Here is a 16,322-nt window from a genome sequence, read left to right on the forward strand (position 1 = left end):
GTCATAAGCCTCTAAATGAAAGTAAGGCTCCTCCGTTGCTAACCCTTTATACTTTGGTAAACTTTGCAAAGAGTTGGTCCTCACTTCAAATGTCCTCCCTTGATCATTGTGAGGAATAACTACCGGTGAAGGGTTTTGATTGATTACCGGCCTAAAATGTGCTTTGATGCCCCTCACATTTTCTCTAAGGTGTCTCCTTGGTACACCAAACCTACCTCTTGGAGGGATAGGACCCATTGGCCTTGGTACTTGCCCTTGTGGTGCGATTGGTTGTTGAAACTGTTGTTGTCGCATCGGTGGGCGTTAAGGTGGTCTTTGAAATTGTTGTTGTACATTTTGTGGCCGAATTTGTTGCAATGGAATAGGATGTTGCATTGGTGGCCCTTGTGGTCTTGGCCGAATGTGTTGTGGTACGAGTTGTTGTTGTTGTTGCATTCCACCGACACTTGCCATCCCTTGAGATTGAATTTGCACATATCCGAATTCTCCTTGATCACCATAACCCCCGTAAGCATACCCATCCTCATCATAACCCTCAAACTCCTCAAATCCTTCATCATACCCATCTCCTTGAATTCCTGACGATTGCCCAAATGGAAGGTTTGAATATTGAAAACCCGCTTGGTTCGATGGTCTAAATGTTGAAGTAGCATGGACAATGGTCGAAATTGGTGCTATGGTATGGCTTGAATATGACGGACCCGCACCCGGGAAGAAATGGGACAATGGTGGTATAGTAGTAGATGGGTTAAAGGTAATGGTTGGTTCTTCTTGGGTAGTAATGGGTTGTGTTGTGTTGGTTAGTGTAGTGTCATGAGGTGGAATAGGAATTGTAGTGGAATTTGGTATAGTTGTGTTTGGTGATGGTTGTGTGGAAGTAGGTATGAATGATGAGGTCGTTTGACCCGTTGTAGGTGGAATTTGTGAATCGGCCATGATGTTTCTTGGTGTAATTGGTGAAGTGGGTGAACCAATGATTCGGTTTTCTCGTAATAAAACCCTGTTTTGCCTTAGCGTTCTTTCGATTTCCGGATCAAATGACAATGGTGACGCTTTGTGAGAGCCTCTAGTATGCATGCACCTGTAGAACCTGCACACTAAACACACCAGTGTAAACCCGAAAATAACAAAGCAAAACTAACAAACTGACACACGTTGCGCACTACTCCCCGGCAACGGCGCCAAAATTTGACGTGATGTCGTGGTACACGCAAATTTAATCCCAAAAACAACTATAGATAGTGGTAAGAGGGTATCGAACTCAGGGAGTATGTGGAAAATATGTCGATTATATAGCTTTGCAATTAAACTACAATTAACCTAATTTGCAGAAAATAAAGATCAATGATTTAGATTGTTGTTTTAGAAAACTAAATTAATAACTAAGTGCAAATCAAAATTGGTTGTTTAACACATTAGGAAAACAATGACCATCTTAGGATTCAGTTTCTTTAAACAATTGTGTGTAATTCCAACTAGAAAGAGTTACATAGACATAACTCGTGTATAGATAATTGAAGTGATAAAAGGGAACAAAGTACTCGGATTATATAAACGCGAGGTTGTTTCCCGATGACCAATTAATCAATAACCAACCCTAACCCTTCCCGTGATATCTCGATTGCCAACGGCACCAAGAACGTACGATTGAGACTAGAAATTGCGCTATCAATTAACACGCTACAAACAATTATGCATACACCATGATAAACAAGCAAACACAAGTTATCATTCTAGAAATTCAGAAATAAACACACAAAAGTTCAAGAGAAACCTGCACCTAAGATGATCACCGAAAGTTTTAGCCACACATAGCTTGGTGAAGCATCATAACAAGCAATTCAATGTTCATACAAATCGAAAACACAAACCGAATGTTAGAAATTGTCTAAAACCAAGCCAAGATAGCCAAAATCGCCCCCAAAGCGTTCTCTAACCGACCAATGATGATGACAGATGAAAAGACACCCTCAAAACTGACTTAATGTGGCAGTTACATAAATTCCGCAGACTCCACCGTAACTTACGGCTCCACCGTAAGTTACGGTGGACATGAAATTGTTACGGTGCAAGTAAACTGTTTTACGGTGGGAACCAGGCCAAGATCAGGTGCACTGTAAATTACGGTAGGACCGTAATTTACGGTGACAACCTGAATTTTGTGCTTTGTTTCATCCTTTGCTCCGCACACGACCCGTTCAACTTCAAACTTTCTAGAGCTGCATTTTTCTTCACTTTAAGCCGCCAAACCGCACCTGAGACATGAGCAACAGTAGTTATCTAATTCGAGATAATTACACACTTAAATGAGGGATAAACTTGTCTTTTAACATCATAAAAGGGTTGTCCAATGGACCACCCATCACTGCGCAGGTATTTCACCGGTCATGTCATCACTGTACTCACCAATTTTCACATTGGCACTATCTTACAAAAGCCGGAAACCTCGGGTCGTTTGGCAAAATAGGCAATCGAACTGGGGGCCATAATATCTTGTATAGGCCGCGCCCAGCTATCGAAGGCCAAGTGTTAGCAGATTTCATTACCGAAGTTCCAGAAGATAAGATAAGAGAATGTGAAGCAGTTGATACACCCGTCCAGAACACATCGGATGAACTATGGTTGTTATTCACAGATGGGGCTTCAAATGAAGACGGCGCAGGAGTAGGGTTGTGTCTAGTCAGCCTAGAAAAGCATGAGTTTACCTATGCTATAAAGTTGGATTTCAAGAATACCAACAATGAAGCGGAGTACGAAGCGTTCCTGGCAGGCTTGTGCCTAGCCATCAAAATGGGTGCAAAAAACTTACAAGCGCATGTTGATTCTATGTTAATCGCGAGCCAAATCAATGGGCTGCATGACGCAAAGGGCGAGGTAATGGCTCTCTATTTGGAATAGGCAAAAGAGTTTCTCCAGAGGTTCAAATCGTACAAGGTTGTTCACATCAACCTATATGAAAACAAGCCCGCTGACGCACTCAGTAAGCTAGCCTCAACAGCATTTCAACACCTTGCGAAGGGTGTCAGATTTGAAGTTTTGAAAAACCCATCCGTTCTGCTGCGCGAGGTAAATGTCATCGAGATAGGACCACCTTCGTGGATGACCCCCATCATTCAATATCTGCAAGAAGGGATTCTTCCAGAAAACAAGGCGGAAGCTAAGAAGATCCAAAACAAAACGCTGTTCTATCAAATGGACGGGGGCATTCTTTACAGGAGATCTTTTTTGGGGCCATTATTACGCTGTACGGACCCCCAGGATGCAAGCTACTTAATCATAGAAATTCATGAAGGCATCCGTGGAATACATGCGGGCCCTCACATGGTTGTGGCGAAGATCATGAATGCAGGCTACTATTGGCCAGGGATGCATGTGGATGCTTTAAACAAACTGCGCAAATGTGATGCCTGCCAAAGGCATGCGCCGAAGACCCTGCGCCCAAAAAATGATCTGATCCCAGTTTCAACAGCCTGGCCCTTCCAACAGTGGGGGATCGATATAGTGGGACCCTTTCCTGAGGCCCCAGGGGCAGTCAAGTTCATAATTGTTGCTGTCGATTACTTCACTAAGTGGGTGGAGGCAAAGGCCATAGCATCAACTTCAGCAATGATAGTGCGGAAATTCATTTGGGAGCATATCATTTGCAGATTCGGCCTCCCACTCAAAATAGTGACGGATAATGGCACAAATTTCGCCTCCAAGGATCTTCAAAAGTGGATGAAGGAATTGAACATTGAACACACCTTCTCTTCCGTTGCGCACCCTCAAGGTAACGGTCAAGTGGAGAGTGTTAACAAAAGCATAGTTGAAGGGATCAAGGCCCGCCTGGGCACAAAACGACGAGGTTGGGTCGATGAGCTCCCTAGCATCTTATGGGCTCATCGTACCATGCCTAAGACAAGCAATGGCGAGACCCCCTTCAGCCTTGTTTATGGCTCGGAGGCGGTTATCCCAGCAGAAATCGACCTCCCCTCGCCGTGCTTAACAACAGTTAACACAATCGACAACGAGGCGGAGCATCGGTTAGACTTGGACCTACTTGAAGAAAGGCGTGAGATCGCGCGTATTAAAGAGGCCAAGTACAAAACTCAACTGGAGCGATACTACAATGCGAGGGTGCGCATATGTACGTACACTCCAGGAGAATATGTGTTCCGGGACAACGAAGCCTCTAATGCCGAGCGCGCTGGAAAACTAGCATCCAAATGGGAGGGCCCGTACTTAGTTCATGAGGTGCTAGGAAAAGGCTGCAAACGAATCGAACGAACATAAATAAATATGAACAAAACCTTTTTCATGCTCTCTTGTTAAGGAAATAAATGTGCTCATGAACACATGCCGAACAAGATTATTTGTTCATGTTCGTTCCTCAAGGAAATTAACGTGTTCACGAACACAAAAAAATTGAAGAAGCGGCGTATGCCAAAGGTAAATGGTGGTGGGAGCAACGTTGGAACTTGAAGTCCTGATCGTAAAACGAAGGTCGATAATATTCGTTGATGTGAATAATGAGGAAAGAAAATAGTTCTGTGCATAAACAAGTTAAGAATATAACTACCTACTTTAATTTTTAGGGGAATAAAAGAAATAAGTTAAAGGATATAAATTGTCTTGATAAAACACATAAATGTACAAAAATCTTTGATGAACAATCTAAACAAACAAACATGAATGGGCGTTTACAAACAAATTATCGAATGTTGACGAACATAATTGAATGAACAAGACTTATGTTCATGCTCGCCTTTTAAAATAATCAAACGGAATTATTGTTTATGTCCTTTCACTATAAAACGAACGAACGTAAACGAACTTCCTATTAAATGGTTCGGAGACTGTTCGGTCCGTTTTCGACCAATGATCTCTAGATCAGGTGGTGTAGGACTTGCATTTCTCTTGAGAGATGCAGGTTCGACTTCCACTTGGTGCAGAGTGAGGCATTGGTGGGCAATGATAGGAGACCCAGGGAAACCTAGGTTGGATCCTTGAGCCAAACGGGTTTTACCGGTAATTTCACCGTCGTGCCTACGGGCGAGTGGGTTACTGGGTTTTCCCCGGAATTGGTGGTGGACTCGGGTTACTCTCGGAGTACTCTGTTTATCCAGTGGGTGCCCCGAGAGTGCTCGGGATTTAGTTTGTTGGCCGTTCAAAAAAAAAACAACGAAGAAAGGAGAGTTGACCGGGCCCAGAATAGCCCGACAAGGCTGTACAAAACCCTAGCCCCATTTACCAAAATATCTACGTCAATCTCTTCGATCTTTTTCAAACCCTAATTCAATCACTAGCTTCATTTATCACAATCTCCATAAATCACAGGCATCTCTTTGCTCCTCATCGTATAATCCTTCATCTACCAGCATCCATCATCCAAAGTTCGTCTCTCATATATCGTAACGACTCAGATCTGTAACAATCTTCAGGTAAATTCATGTTTCTAGTTGATTTCCTGTAGGTTTTATGTATTTACACGAATTAATCGTTAAATTGTCTTAGCAGTGTTATGAATCTCACATATACGGATCTGATTTAGTGTTTTTGTTCGTAATCTGTTTCGTAGTTAGATTTGAATGTTTATTGATGTTTTTCACTGTAGATCTTGTTTGTTTTTGTTCTAATTTTGAGATCTGAGCTTATATATTGCTAGTTATTGAACATACATAGGTGAATGCTTATCAGATCTGTAATTTAGTCAAATTTAAAGCAACAAGCATAATAATCTACGAAAGTAATAGAGGTATGCTAGGTAGTTGAACTTGCGAATACAGGATTTGGATATAATTGTGATTGTGTGTATTTTAGTTTACATGTAGATAGGTATAACTAAATTAGTAAGCACTGGTAATAATTTATTCATCAAACTTTCAGGTATTATTGCTGCAATGACATATTATTGTTCGTATAATGTGATATTGTGATGTTATGCATATAGAGCGTTCTTAGATAGTTGTATTATGATATAGCCTTTATTTACTGTCAATTTTGGTACATATTAACATGTTGTATACATATGCTCCGTTGACGTTGTTGATGTTATTGGAAGGGGAGACATATTTTAATTCACTTATGAGTTTCGGTGTTTGACAGGTTGTGTACTTTGTGTTCTTTGCAATGGCATCTTTAGATATGTCACTTGATGATATGATTAAGAGTAGGCGTACTGCTGTTAGAGGTAGAGGTAGAGGTCGAGGTGGGGCTCGTGGTGGCCGAGGTCAACAAAGGTCATTTGGTGGTGGAAGACCGACAGGGCCACCTCGCAGAGGTCCCCTTGGTGTCAGTGCTCGACCATCAGCTCATACCATTGCCAAGGCAAGCTCAAATTTATGGATATCTTATGTATTTGATTAAGAATTGAGTAGGAACCCAAACTTGCGGACCTCGTAACATTGCCTTAGATATTCAAACGTGAGGAGTATTTGACACTATTATCTTCATGGTGAAGTTCATATCAGATCTGCTACTAAAGAATTGTCATTCTCTACTTCATTTGTTCATGGATCCCTCGTTTTGAGTTGCATCGAGGGTTTTCTTATGCATCTGCTCGATGATACGGAAGTTCTTTAATGTCATTGCTGTGTTAGATTGCTTGCTTGCTAGCTACATCATGTAAAGGAGCTTCATCATTACAAATAACCAAAAGTTCAAACAGTTTAATTTCGAGGGGCCAAATTTTCTATTCTCATTTATAAAATCTAATCTTGCTTATCTACCTGTGGTCAATTTACTCGCATCATTACTTATTTCTAGATGGGGATATAAGATGGATTCTATTGCTTTATCTGGGATATCTCACCAGCAAAATTATCAGTTACTCTCCAAGTTCATGGTGTTTTCGCAAAGGGGATTCCTTCGCCTGAACCTCAGAACTGGAGCTTGTTTGTATACAATAGCAAAACTTTTTGTGCAGTGGGTTTAGTGTAGCTCCACATACTTCAATGTTATCAGTATTTCATCATTTCAATATTTGAATGTTTCTGGGTTCATTCATGATGCCATGATAAACGAATAAGTCATGAAGAATGGTGCATTGTTTAACTTATGGTAATAGACTGACTTTGTCCCAACTTGGACTTTTTTTTGGTATGCTTGCTCCAGTCTTTCCGCAAACCGAAGAGTTCCCCTTGGCAGCGCAACTTGCTTGAAGAGAGTTTAACCGCAGCAGGCGTTCCAGGGTTTGATAACGTTGCAAAGTTGAACGTTTCCAACTTGGACATCGGAGTGACAAATGAAGATATTAGGGTACATTATAAGCAGTTTTACTATATGTATTTCATGTGCCTCATCCTCTCAAGTTTTCTTCTTTAGTTTCTTGACGATGGATTTCAAACTCTAGGAACTTTTCTCTGAGATTGGGGAGCTGAAAAGATATGCGATTCATTATGACAAATACGGCCGTCCAAGTGTAAGTCTCTATCACTCTATGAAATTAGCACGTTTGTTGTGAAGAGTACAATTAAGCAGTATAATGTAGTTCTTACCAACAAACTCTTGTTGTACAGGGTTCAGCTGAAGTCTTGTTTGCTAGAAGAAGTGATGCTTTCCAGGCACTAAAGCGGTATAACAATGTACAATTGGATGGGAAACCTATGAAGATTGAAATTGAAGGCTCCAACACTAAGACTCCTGTTTCTGCTCGTGTTAATGTTGTTGGAGGTCTAAATGGTCAGAGAACTGTTGTGATGACGTATGTTAGTTTTCTCATTTTTTATTTACTTATTTGTGGTGCTTTACTCTTTCTTTTCTTTGATTATGACAATATAAGAACAACCATCTTTCTAGAAGGTAACTTCTAGATTCAAACTATAAGGAAGGCCTTTTGAGCAGAACTATATGTGAAAGTGAAAATTAACAATTACCGTTTTTGGTCGGGAACGCTGTGATCTAAGTATCTGACATTACTTAATCCCTTGCAGGTCAAGAATGGGTCGGGGTAGAGGAGCAATTGCAGCTAATCGTGCATTTGGGTAAGCCTTTGTGATAGTTCTTTATCTATGATCTGGATTCTTGAAAACTGTTTTTGAGATATTTTCTTTGTATATTGGTTTTTGTTTTTCGGGACAGAAACCGTGGAGGTGTAAGGAACGGACGTGGGGGTATGACAAACATGCGTGGCGGCATTGGTGGGGGTCGTGGGCGTGGTCGAGGTCAAAGTGGTGGGCGGGGTCGTGGTCGAGGGAAGAAACCAGCTGTGGACAAGTCTGCTGATGAACTCGATAAGGAACTAGAGAACTACCATGCTATGCAGAGTTAGTTATTATTTCTCAAGTTTTTGAAAATTCGGTAATGGTTGAAGATTTCTGCTTGTGGAGTAAATTTGTTTTTTAGCTTTGTTGCATATGCTTTCTAATGGTAGAACCCTAACATTGTTGTTGGCATGTTTTTTCTATAGAACGTAGTATCCTTGTATATGGTTGTGTTTTATTCATCTTTTTATAACATTTATGTCATAGACTACTTGTTATTATTGCATGAAATTGGAACACAGGTATGTTAAATTGTTAAGATGAGGAATAAAGTCATCATGCTTTCTTGAACACGACCATTAGAGGCTCCTTGCTCACAATCTTTTACGTTCGCTTTTAGCGACACCAATATCACCACAAATTGGACTGCACGTGTTGCACACTTTAGGGCTGTAAACAAGCTTATAGCCATTGCCGCTATACTACTCTATCTTGAACCAATTGAATAAGGTATCCCTGCCAGGATTACCTATGGTCCCACGGCATGAGAAGAACCATTGCCCGTTCATAACCTCAAGCCTCCAAACTGCGGGCTGGCCACAAATTGTTAGACCCAGGAACTGAATGTTAAGATCAGTGGATTCACAAATGATGCCATATTTTCTAGCGTTGATCGGTATGAAGTCATTGGTAACCTGTTTTTCAAATCATTGTTTTCTTGGATCACGTCAAGCGGGCATGTTTGCCCAATTGATGTGGGGGCAAGGACATCAATGTCAGATATGAGGCAAAGCTAATACTAATAGGCATAAATTAGTGACAGATGTAGAATGGCTTCCTATAAAAAGCTAATAATTTCTTAGATCCACTCTAGGATGCTTTTAGTTAAACTAAAATACTATGTTGAGGTCATGTTTGGTTTGCAGCCAAGCTTCAAGTATAAATGAGGAAATTCTGAACCAGTTTCAACTATATATGACACCGATAGACCGTGCATATCTGTCACAGTATGGCAAACTTTGTTTTTTCTTATATATTTTAACCGAGCTAATTCAATGTTAAGAGTGCACTCGAGTATACTTGGTAAAGGTGCGTAGAAAATCTAAGCGAAGTGTTGGTGTTGGTAAAATCGTGTAAAAATTCTAAGCGAAGTGTTGGTCACTTCCTCGTTTGTTTAGACCTATTTTTACTAATTTTATATTTTCTTTTACTTATAATTATAAAGGTTTAAATTACTTTTTTGCGTGAAGCCGGGATGGTATTACCACCGGGCTTGACCATGCCTGAAGCTATTCAGAGAACCTTTGGGGATGAAGCGGTTCGGTTAAAGCTTTAAGTTATCTATAAAAGCTTGTTTAGGTTTTTTTATAAACAAATTCAAGAACAATCAGTTTAATTTATGATACTCTTCAACTTTATGTGGGCTATATATTTGGATCATATGTGTTGATATTGTAGAATGTTAAGTTGAACCATTCACTTATGGATCCATTGTTTTTGTTGTATCCCTTTTTTGGCTGCACTTCATTTCATTTCGCTTTACGCCTTAAAAAGGTTGAGCCGGCCGTGGTACACAACATAACATGTCACATTCCATGAGTACTAACATCTAAGATCAAAAGGCTTTCTTGGCAACTGTGGTTTGGTGAGCTCACTAATTAAAGAGGTGCTATAGCCCCAGGAGGCACCAACATGTTTCCACTCACTAATATTGTGAATTATATCTTGAATTTATTTATACTATACATAAAGCTTTTTGGGTGGTATGTTTCGCTTTTGTACCGAAGATAGAAACCTCGTATATTGTTGTTTTTATTGATGGTTTTATAACGTTTACAACATCGACCCAAGACAACCTTTTATTTATACTAGAACACAAGTATGTTAAACCATTCTTGATGAGGAATAAAGTCATCATGCCTTCTTAAACATGACTATCAGAGGCTCCTTACTCAAAATCAGACTTCTACGCCCACTTTTAGCCACACCAATATCACCACAAACTGGCTTGCAAGTGTTGCACACCGCAGGGCAGTAAACAAGCTTATAACCATTGCCACCATACTTCTCTATCTTGAACCAATTGCCTAACGTATCCCTGCCAGGACTCCCTATGGTCCCACGGCTCGACACAGTCCCTTGCCCATTGACAACCTCGAGCCTCCAAACCGGAGGCTGGCCACAAATGGTTACACTCTGGAACACAATGTTAAGATCACTGGATTCACGGATGATGGCATCTTTTGTAGTGTTGGCTGGTATGAAACTCAGTGGTAACCCGTTTCTATCGTCAACGCTTTCTTGGACCACGTTAAGCGGGCATTTTTGGTTTATCGATGTGGGTGTAAGGGCTATGCCGCCTCCCCTCCCACGTATGACTGGCAGAATGTAGTAGCCTGTGCCATATCTTAGGAAATTGCGGTTGATGTCAAGGACAGAAGATGAAGATTTGGCGGAGGAGAGTGAGAGCGTGGAGAAGACGATGAAAACTAAGAATAATATCTTCATTGTAAAGAAGGATAGTATAGTTGTATGATGTAGGGTGTTTTTAAGTGTTACACGGATGCTAGCTTGTATTTATAGAAGAGGGGATGCGTAAAGAAGATCATCTATGATGCGGTGTCATGCGGCGGAAATTTATCAACTTCACACACGAATGTCAAACGCATACATCAATGGCTGATGTGAAGCACAAGCTAAAGCTAAATGTAGTAACTAGCAAGTTATTATAGTCATATAATCCATAAATAGAATTATGAATGATGTATGATATACATCTATGTCAAATGTATACATATATCAGATATGAAGCACAACTAATGCCTTTTTATAAAAGATAATATTTTCTTGGATGGTTTTAGAAAGACCAAAATCCTATGTTGATCTATAAATAATTACTTGTATATAACATTGATCAAATAATTCGCTGGTCAATAAAATGCGTACATTGTAGAACATATGTCTTCAAGGTTAAGATCATGTTTGGTTTGCACAAAGCTATGAGTACGAAGGGGGAAGTTCGGAACCAATTTGAGTAGGGAATATCACGCGCCAAGAAAATAATTTGTTGCGCCAGAAAAAGGAACTACTGCCCCACGTTGGTCTGCTGCGTTAATGGGATCCAATTTGCTACACCATTTTGGATCAGTTGCACCAAGGTGATACAATCTGCTGCGCTATATTGAAATTTTACGTGCCAAATGACTCATTTTAATAAAAGCTTAAGAATGGTAAATTTCCTTTAGGACACTCTTGGTATGTATATGTGTTTGAATAGTGGATGGCGACGTATAGAATGTCGACTTGAAAAGGACGGAAAATCATTGTATCTTGGAAGTTGCTTTAAGGGCATGTTTGACTTTTCTAAACAACATATGACTTTTTGGAAAGGTTAATAAGTCACAATGGAGTGAGTTATTGACTTTTCCACTCGCATAATAATTTCATGCCAAACACCTTTTAACTTTTCAAAAAGTCAATAAGTCACTAAAATAAACAATCCCAAACATCCCTTGATTAAAAACAAAGAGAACCCACTTTAAAGTAACAAGTAGTAGCAAATTACTTTCGATCACTAAAACAATAATCTTAAAGCAATTAGTAGTAACCAAGTTATTGCTAGACAAAATCCAATTATTAACAAAAACTAAGTTACTGCTGATAAAAACAATCATCAGCAATAACTACGTTTCTACTTGTAGATGCAATAGTCGAAATACTTCATCTAAAAGTCATTACAAAGATCAAACAAAAAGTTACCTACTATATAACATACAACTATAACATGCAGACTTAGGGGCGTCTTAAAGGGTGTGCAGGGTGGGTGACCGCACAGGGCCCATGTTACAGTGAGCCCAGTTTTTGTTTCTGGTTTAGATAGAGTAGGTGGATTATTATATATATTAAAAAACAATAGAGTTAATAGGAATTTCATGTTCTAGAAGAGGCTAATGAATCAATAACAATCTACCATTAGTCTATTAATCAACTAATCATTTGAACCAAATATCCAATACCCCGTTGGCCCTTTTAAACACTTAAATAATTTACCCTAATTAACATTTGCTACAGTTTTTTTTTGTTTTGTTTATTATTATAATAATTAACGTTGTACAAATGAATTTTGCTTATACGTATATAGGGTCAGAATTTAGAAAAAACGGTAGAAAGTGTGAGAACGGTGAGAACGCTTATTGATCGTCCGATCAAAACAATCTATGGACTAGATTGGCGCGGTGGCATTTTGTTAAATAACATCATTTTTATTACATGGACGCGCTTCATTAAGGGTAAAAAAGGTAAAACACCATTTCTCACATAAACGCCATTGAAAAATAAAACGCCAAACAAATACAAAACGCCAATTTTATCACTGTGTAATTTTTTATGGGTTTTATTTAAGCTCTGGGGCTACAAAAACACCACAAAATATGAAACGCCATAATATATAACGCCAAACATTACATACGAATAAATGTTAATTACATTTTTTGTTATAAAAATAATATCCCGCCTAAACTACGCACCAAAAAAAATTCTATAAATAGAAACGTCTCACCACCTTCCGTTTATCACACTAAAAAAACACACAAAAAAACACAGTGGTTGCTAAAAAAATACAACTAAATGTAAACGCCAAAAAATACAACGATAGCAAAACATCTTTTCTTTGATACTCAGTAATGTTCTGCATGAAGTTTCGCTGAATGATTTGTTACGTGAATGTAGAAAGATTTTACTGCATGAGATGGACAAAATTGAAAAAAGAGGGACTGATGACACCCAAATGTCATTCTGTCATCTTTATTCTTGAAGAAGGTTTGAATGATAAGAAGAGACCTATACTAGTGTAAATGCTACTTTGGCCTCGATGATTATAATAAAGACGACGAGCAGATATCATCCACCCACAAACGGTTGATCTATATCTCCAACATCCATAAAGATACTTCAACACATGAACAAAGAAAATAAACAAGGCCAAACCCAAAACGTCATTTATTTGTCACAGTTCTTGTAGTTTCAAAAGATAAAAGAGACTGATGACACTGAAGATTTAAATCATAAATTGCTTCCACTTTGTTTTTTTTTCTTTATCTGTTGTTTGTTTTGTAATTTCAATTAATAAACAACAAAAGTATTTAAATCGTATATAATAAAACGCCAAAATGAGCAAATGCTTGTAAAACGCCATAATGCTAAACTATAATAAAATTACTTTGAACAACTACTATTATTAAAAAAGATAAATAAATAAGCATGAAATAATGTACAAAGAATATAAAACAAAAAAAAAATCCAGTCGTTATCTAACCGCCATTGGAAAACAAAACGCCGTAATTACAGCCGTCAAAAGATTTGACGTGTTACACCATAAAACACAGTTGAGTCTGAAAACAAAACACGGTAAAACTGCAAAAAACAGTAAAATGTAACGACGGAAAACATAATTACTAACATTTATAATATTAATAGCAAAATTCTTGAGAAATTAAATTTATTTAACTTTTTCAAAACGCCATAATTACCTGTCATGCGCGGGAAAAAAAAAGCCAATATAAAAGAAGACCATGAGAACACAAGATCAAACACGCCAAAAAATTTGACTAAAACGCCACATATTATACAAAACGCCAAAAAGTTTTAAAATGGCTAAGGTTATTGCATGGAGGTTTGAAAGAAAAGAGAAACGATTCATCATAAAGTTCTCTGATAGGAGAAGGGTAAATGTAAGGACAATCAAAGCCATGTTTGGGATGAATGAAAAGGTTCAGAAGCATATCCTGGCCCTTGGGGTTCCAATGGACAACGATTGTGAAAGAACAAGAACTGTAATAAAAAGACTGAAGAGAAAATTTCCAGCAGAAGATGATGAAGATGATAATGATATTGACGATACTTCTATACCAAAACTTAGCAGTTGGGTGATGCATGAGGAAGAAGGAACACTTGAATTGACTTATAAAAACGGGGTGCAATATTCAAGGCCAATGGAAGAAATGTTGAAGATAGGGTTGGTATCTATCATTGAACAACTCTGTGATTTAGCACCTTCAAACGATCCAAAATTCAAAGATGCAGTGATATTCAAGAATACGCTGCAGCAAATAAGAGAGGATCTAATGGCGTTATAGGCAAATATGAAATTTGATGATGAAGAATCTGAAGAAAGTGTTGAACAAAGCGATGGGTACATCTCTAATGTAATCCCACCTACGGAAGACTATTAGTTAATTTTGATTTCGTATTATTGTAATTTTATAAAATATTAATCTATGGCAATCAATTATTAACAAAAAGATACAAAACGCCAAAAAATGACATGGAAAAAATCATAACGCCAAAAAAATTAACCATGTGACACAAAAAGAATTAATTCAACGAGAAGAAATATGAGAAAAAACAGTAAAACGCCAAATACTTAATAATTCTAGATAACACCAAAATTATCTTGCACGCAAAAAATAAAGCAGCATGTCAAACGCGAAAATCGGGAAAGGAGAAGAATACTAAAAAGACAAAAAAAAAAAAAACCCCTCGGGCCCTGATCATGCCGCGCGCCACGTGTTGGGCCAGGATGCGTTCACACTGTTCTCACATTTTTGAGCGTTTTCTCCTAAACTCGTTTCTACGTATATAAGCATCTATTTTTTTTAAAGGGTCCATTCTTACTTGTTGTACAGACGTATAGAGCCTGTAAATCTCAGGGACGATACCGTGCAAACTTAGTTGTTATTTCTTGAATTTTGGAGAATTGGTAACACGTATAGATTTAGGCTTTTAATGAGATCTTAATTGTAACAAAAAAAGGCCTTTATGGTAAGTTTGTTGAGTAAATAAGGTTTTAACTTGATGGCATGCTTCTAAAGATGCAATCATGTATAATATAGTTATGTTTTATTGATCTTTTTATAACATTTAGGACACAAGAGACCTGTCATTATTACATGTACTTAAGAAAAAACAGGTATTTTAACCATTCATGATGGGGCATGTAGTCATCACACCCTCTTGAACATGACCACAAGAGGCTGATCGTTACTCACAACCAGACTTCTACGTCCATTTTTAGCGATCCTAGAACCTATATCACCACAAAATGGCTTGCAAGTGTTGCACACCCCAGGGCAGAAAACAAGCTTATAACCAATGCCACCATACTTTACTATCTTGAACCAGTTGCTTATGGTTTCCAAGCCAGGATTCCCTACGCTCCCACGGCTCGACACCACCCGTTGCCCGTTCACAACCTCAAGCCTCCAAACCGCAGGCTGGCCGCAAGTTGTACCACCCGAAAACTTAATGTTAAGATCAGTGGATTCACGAATGATGCCGTCTCTGTTACCGATGGCTGGTACGAAAGTCAACGGTAACCCGTTTCTCAGTTCATTGTTTTCTTGGGCCACATCAAGTGGGCATGTTTGGTTGCTCGTTGTGGGGGTTAGGGTTATGCCACCTCCCCTTCCGCGAAAAACGGGCAAGATATAGTAGCTTTGATATGATCGAAGGAAGTTTCGGTTGATGTCAAGGACAGCGGATGGAGATTGGGCTGAAGAAAGTGAGAGTGTGGAGAGTAGGATGAAAAGAAAGAAAGATATCTTCATTTTTATGGATGTTACAACTCGGAGAGGTTGATTGTATTTATAGGAGATGGGATATGAAGATATGGATGATGTGGTGTTGTTATGCGGTAGTGATTATCGGCTTCGTGCATGTATGCTAAAATGGCATATGTGAAGCATAAGCCAAAAGCTAAATGTAGCAAGTTGTTATGGTGATTATATATATACTTGTCGTACTCAGAAATAGAAATAGGGTGAAGGTTTATCTTGAATTAGTAGTAGAGTCAAGTGTTTATTTTATGAAAGTTGATATATTTTAGTTAATTATATTGTAATAGGTTTAGGAAATGTTTATTTGTTTTGGAGGGGAAGTATAGTGTAACTATAAATAGTGGTCTAGGTTATTATTTTTATTTGTTCCTTTTCTTTTTAAGCTCGTTAAGTTTGTTTGATTGATTGAATTGAAAGAGTCGTGAGTTTGTCCCCCCAAAATATCTTGTGTTCTTGTTCAATCTGATTGTTTGATCCGTCTAGGCCAACATAGGGGTGAACAAATTTAACCTGTTAACCGGATCGTAAT

At 38.6% G+C, this 16,322-nt stretch overlaps 3 protein-coding genes across 3 annotated transcripts; 1 reads left to right on the forward strand and 2 right to left on the reverse strand.

The window, feature by feature from the left end:
- Positions 1–5,164: 5,164 nt before the first annotated feature.
- LOC110909268 (THO complex subunit 4D) lies at positions 5,165–8,451 on the forward strand. The gene is made up of 7 exons (XM_022154301.2): positions 5,165–5,420; positions 6,085–6,306; positions 7,093–7,236; positions 7,331–7,399; positions 7,497–7,681; positions 7,911–7,961; positions 8,059–8,451. Exons 2-7 carry the CDS (start codon positions 6,109–6,111, stop codon positions 8,246–8,248), a joined length of 837 nt encoding a protein of 278 aa, XP_022009993.1. The 5' UTR covers positions 5,165–5,420; positions 6,085–6,108; the 3' UTR covers positions 8,249–8,451.
- Positions 8,452–9,787: 1,336 nt separating this feature from the next.
- On the reverse strand, positions 9,788–10,718 carry LOC110905840 (miraculin). The gene has a single exon (XM_022151298.2). The coding sequence runs from the start codon at positions 10,686–10,688 to the stop codon at positions 10,095–10,097; it is 594 nt and encodes a 197-aa protein (XP_022006990.1). The 5' UTR covers positions 10,689–10,718; the 3' UTR covers positions 9,788–10,094.
- A 4,340-nt stretch (positions 10,719–15,058) lies between these two features.
- LOC110909267 (miraculin) lies at positions 15,059–15,815 on the reverse strand. The gene has a single exon (XM_022154300.2). The coding sequence runs from the start codon at positions 15,782–15,784 to the stop codon at positions 15,182–15,184; it is 603 nt and encodes a 200-aa protein (XP_022009992.1). The 5' UTR covers positions 15,785–15,815; the 3' UTR covers positions 15,059–15,181.
- Between the last annotated feature and the right edge of the window lie 507 nt (positions 15,816–16,322).

Source organism: Helianthus annuus, chromosome 14 (assembly GCF_002127325.2).
Source record: "Helianthus annuus cultivar XRQ/B chromosome 14, HanXRQr2.0-SUNRISE, whole genome shotgun sequence".
NCBI lineage: Eukaryota > Viridiplantae > Streptophyta > Magnoliopsida > Asterales > Asteraceae > Helianthus > Helianthus annuus.

Bases quoted from the DNA above. Each gene is read 5' to 3' on its own strand.
- LOC110909268 (XM_022154301.2), top strand. From the start codon at position 6,109: ATGGCATCTTTAGATATGTCACTTGATGATATGATTAAGAGTAGGCGT. The intron at 6,307-7,092 runs GCAAGCTCAAAT...TGCTTGCTCCAG, and splicing joins CAGCTCATACCATTGCCAAG to TCTTTCCGCAAACCGAAGAG. The intron at 7,962-8,058 runs GTAAGCCTTTGT...TTTTCGGGACAG, and splicing joins GCAGCTAATCGTGCATTTGG to AAACCGTGGAGGTGTAAGGA.
- LOC110905840 (XM_022151298.2), bottom strand. From the start codon at position 10,688: ATGAAGATATTATTCTTAGTTTTCATCGTCTTCTCCACGCTCTCACTC.
- LOC110909267 (XM_022154300.2), bottom strand. From the start codon at position 15,784: ATGAAGATATCTTTCTTTCTTTTCATCCTACTCTCCACACTCTCACTT.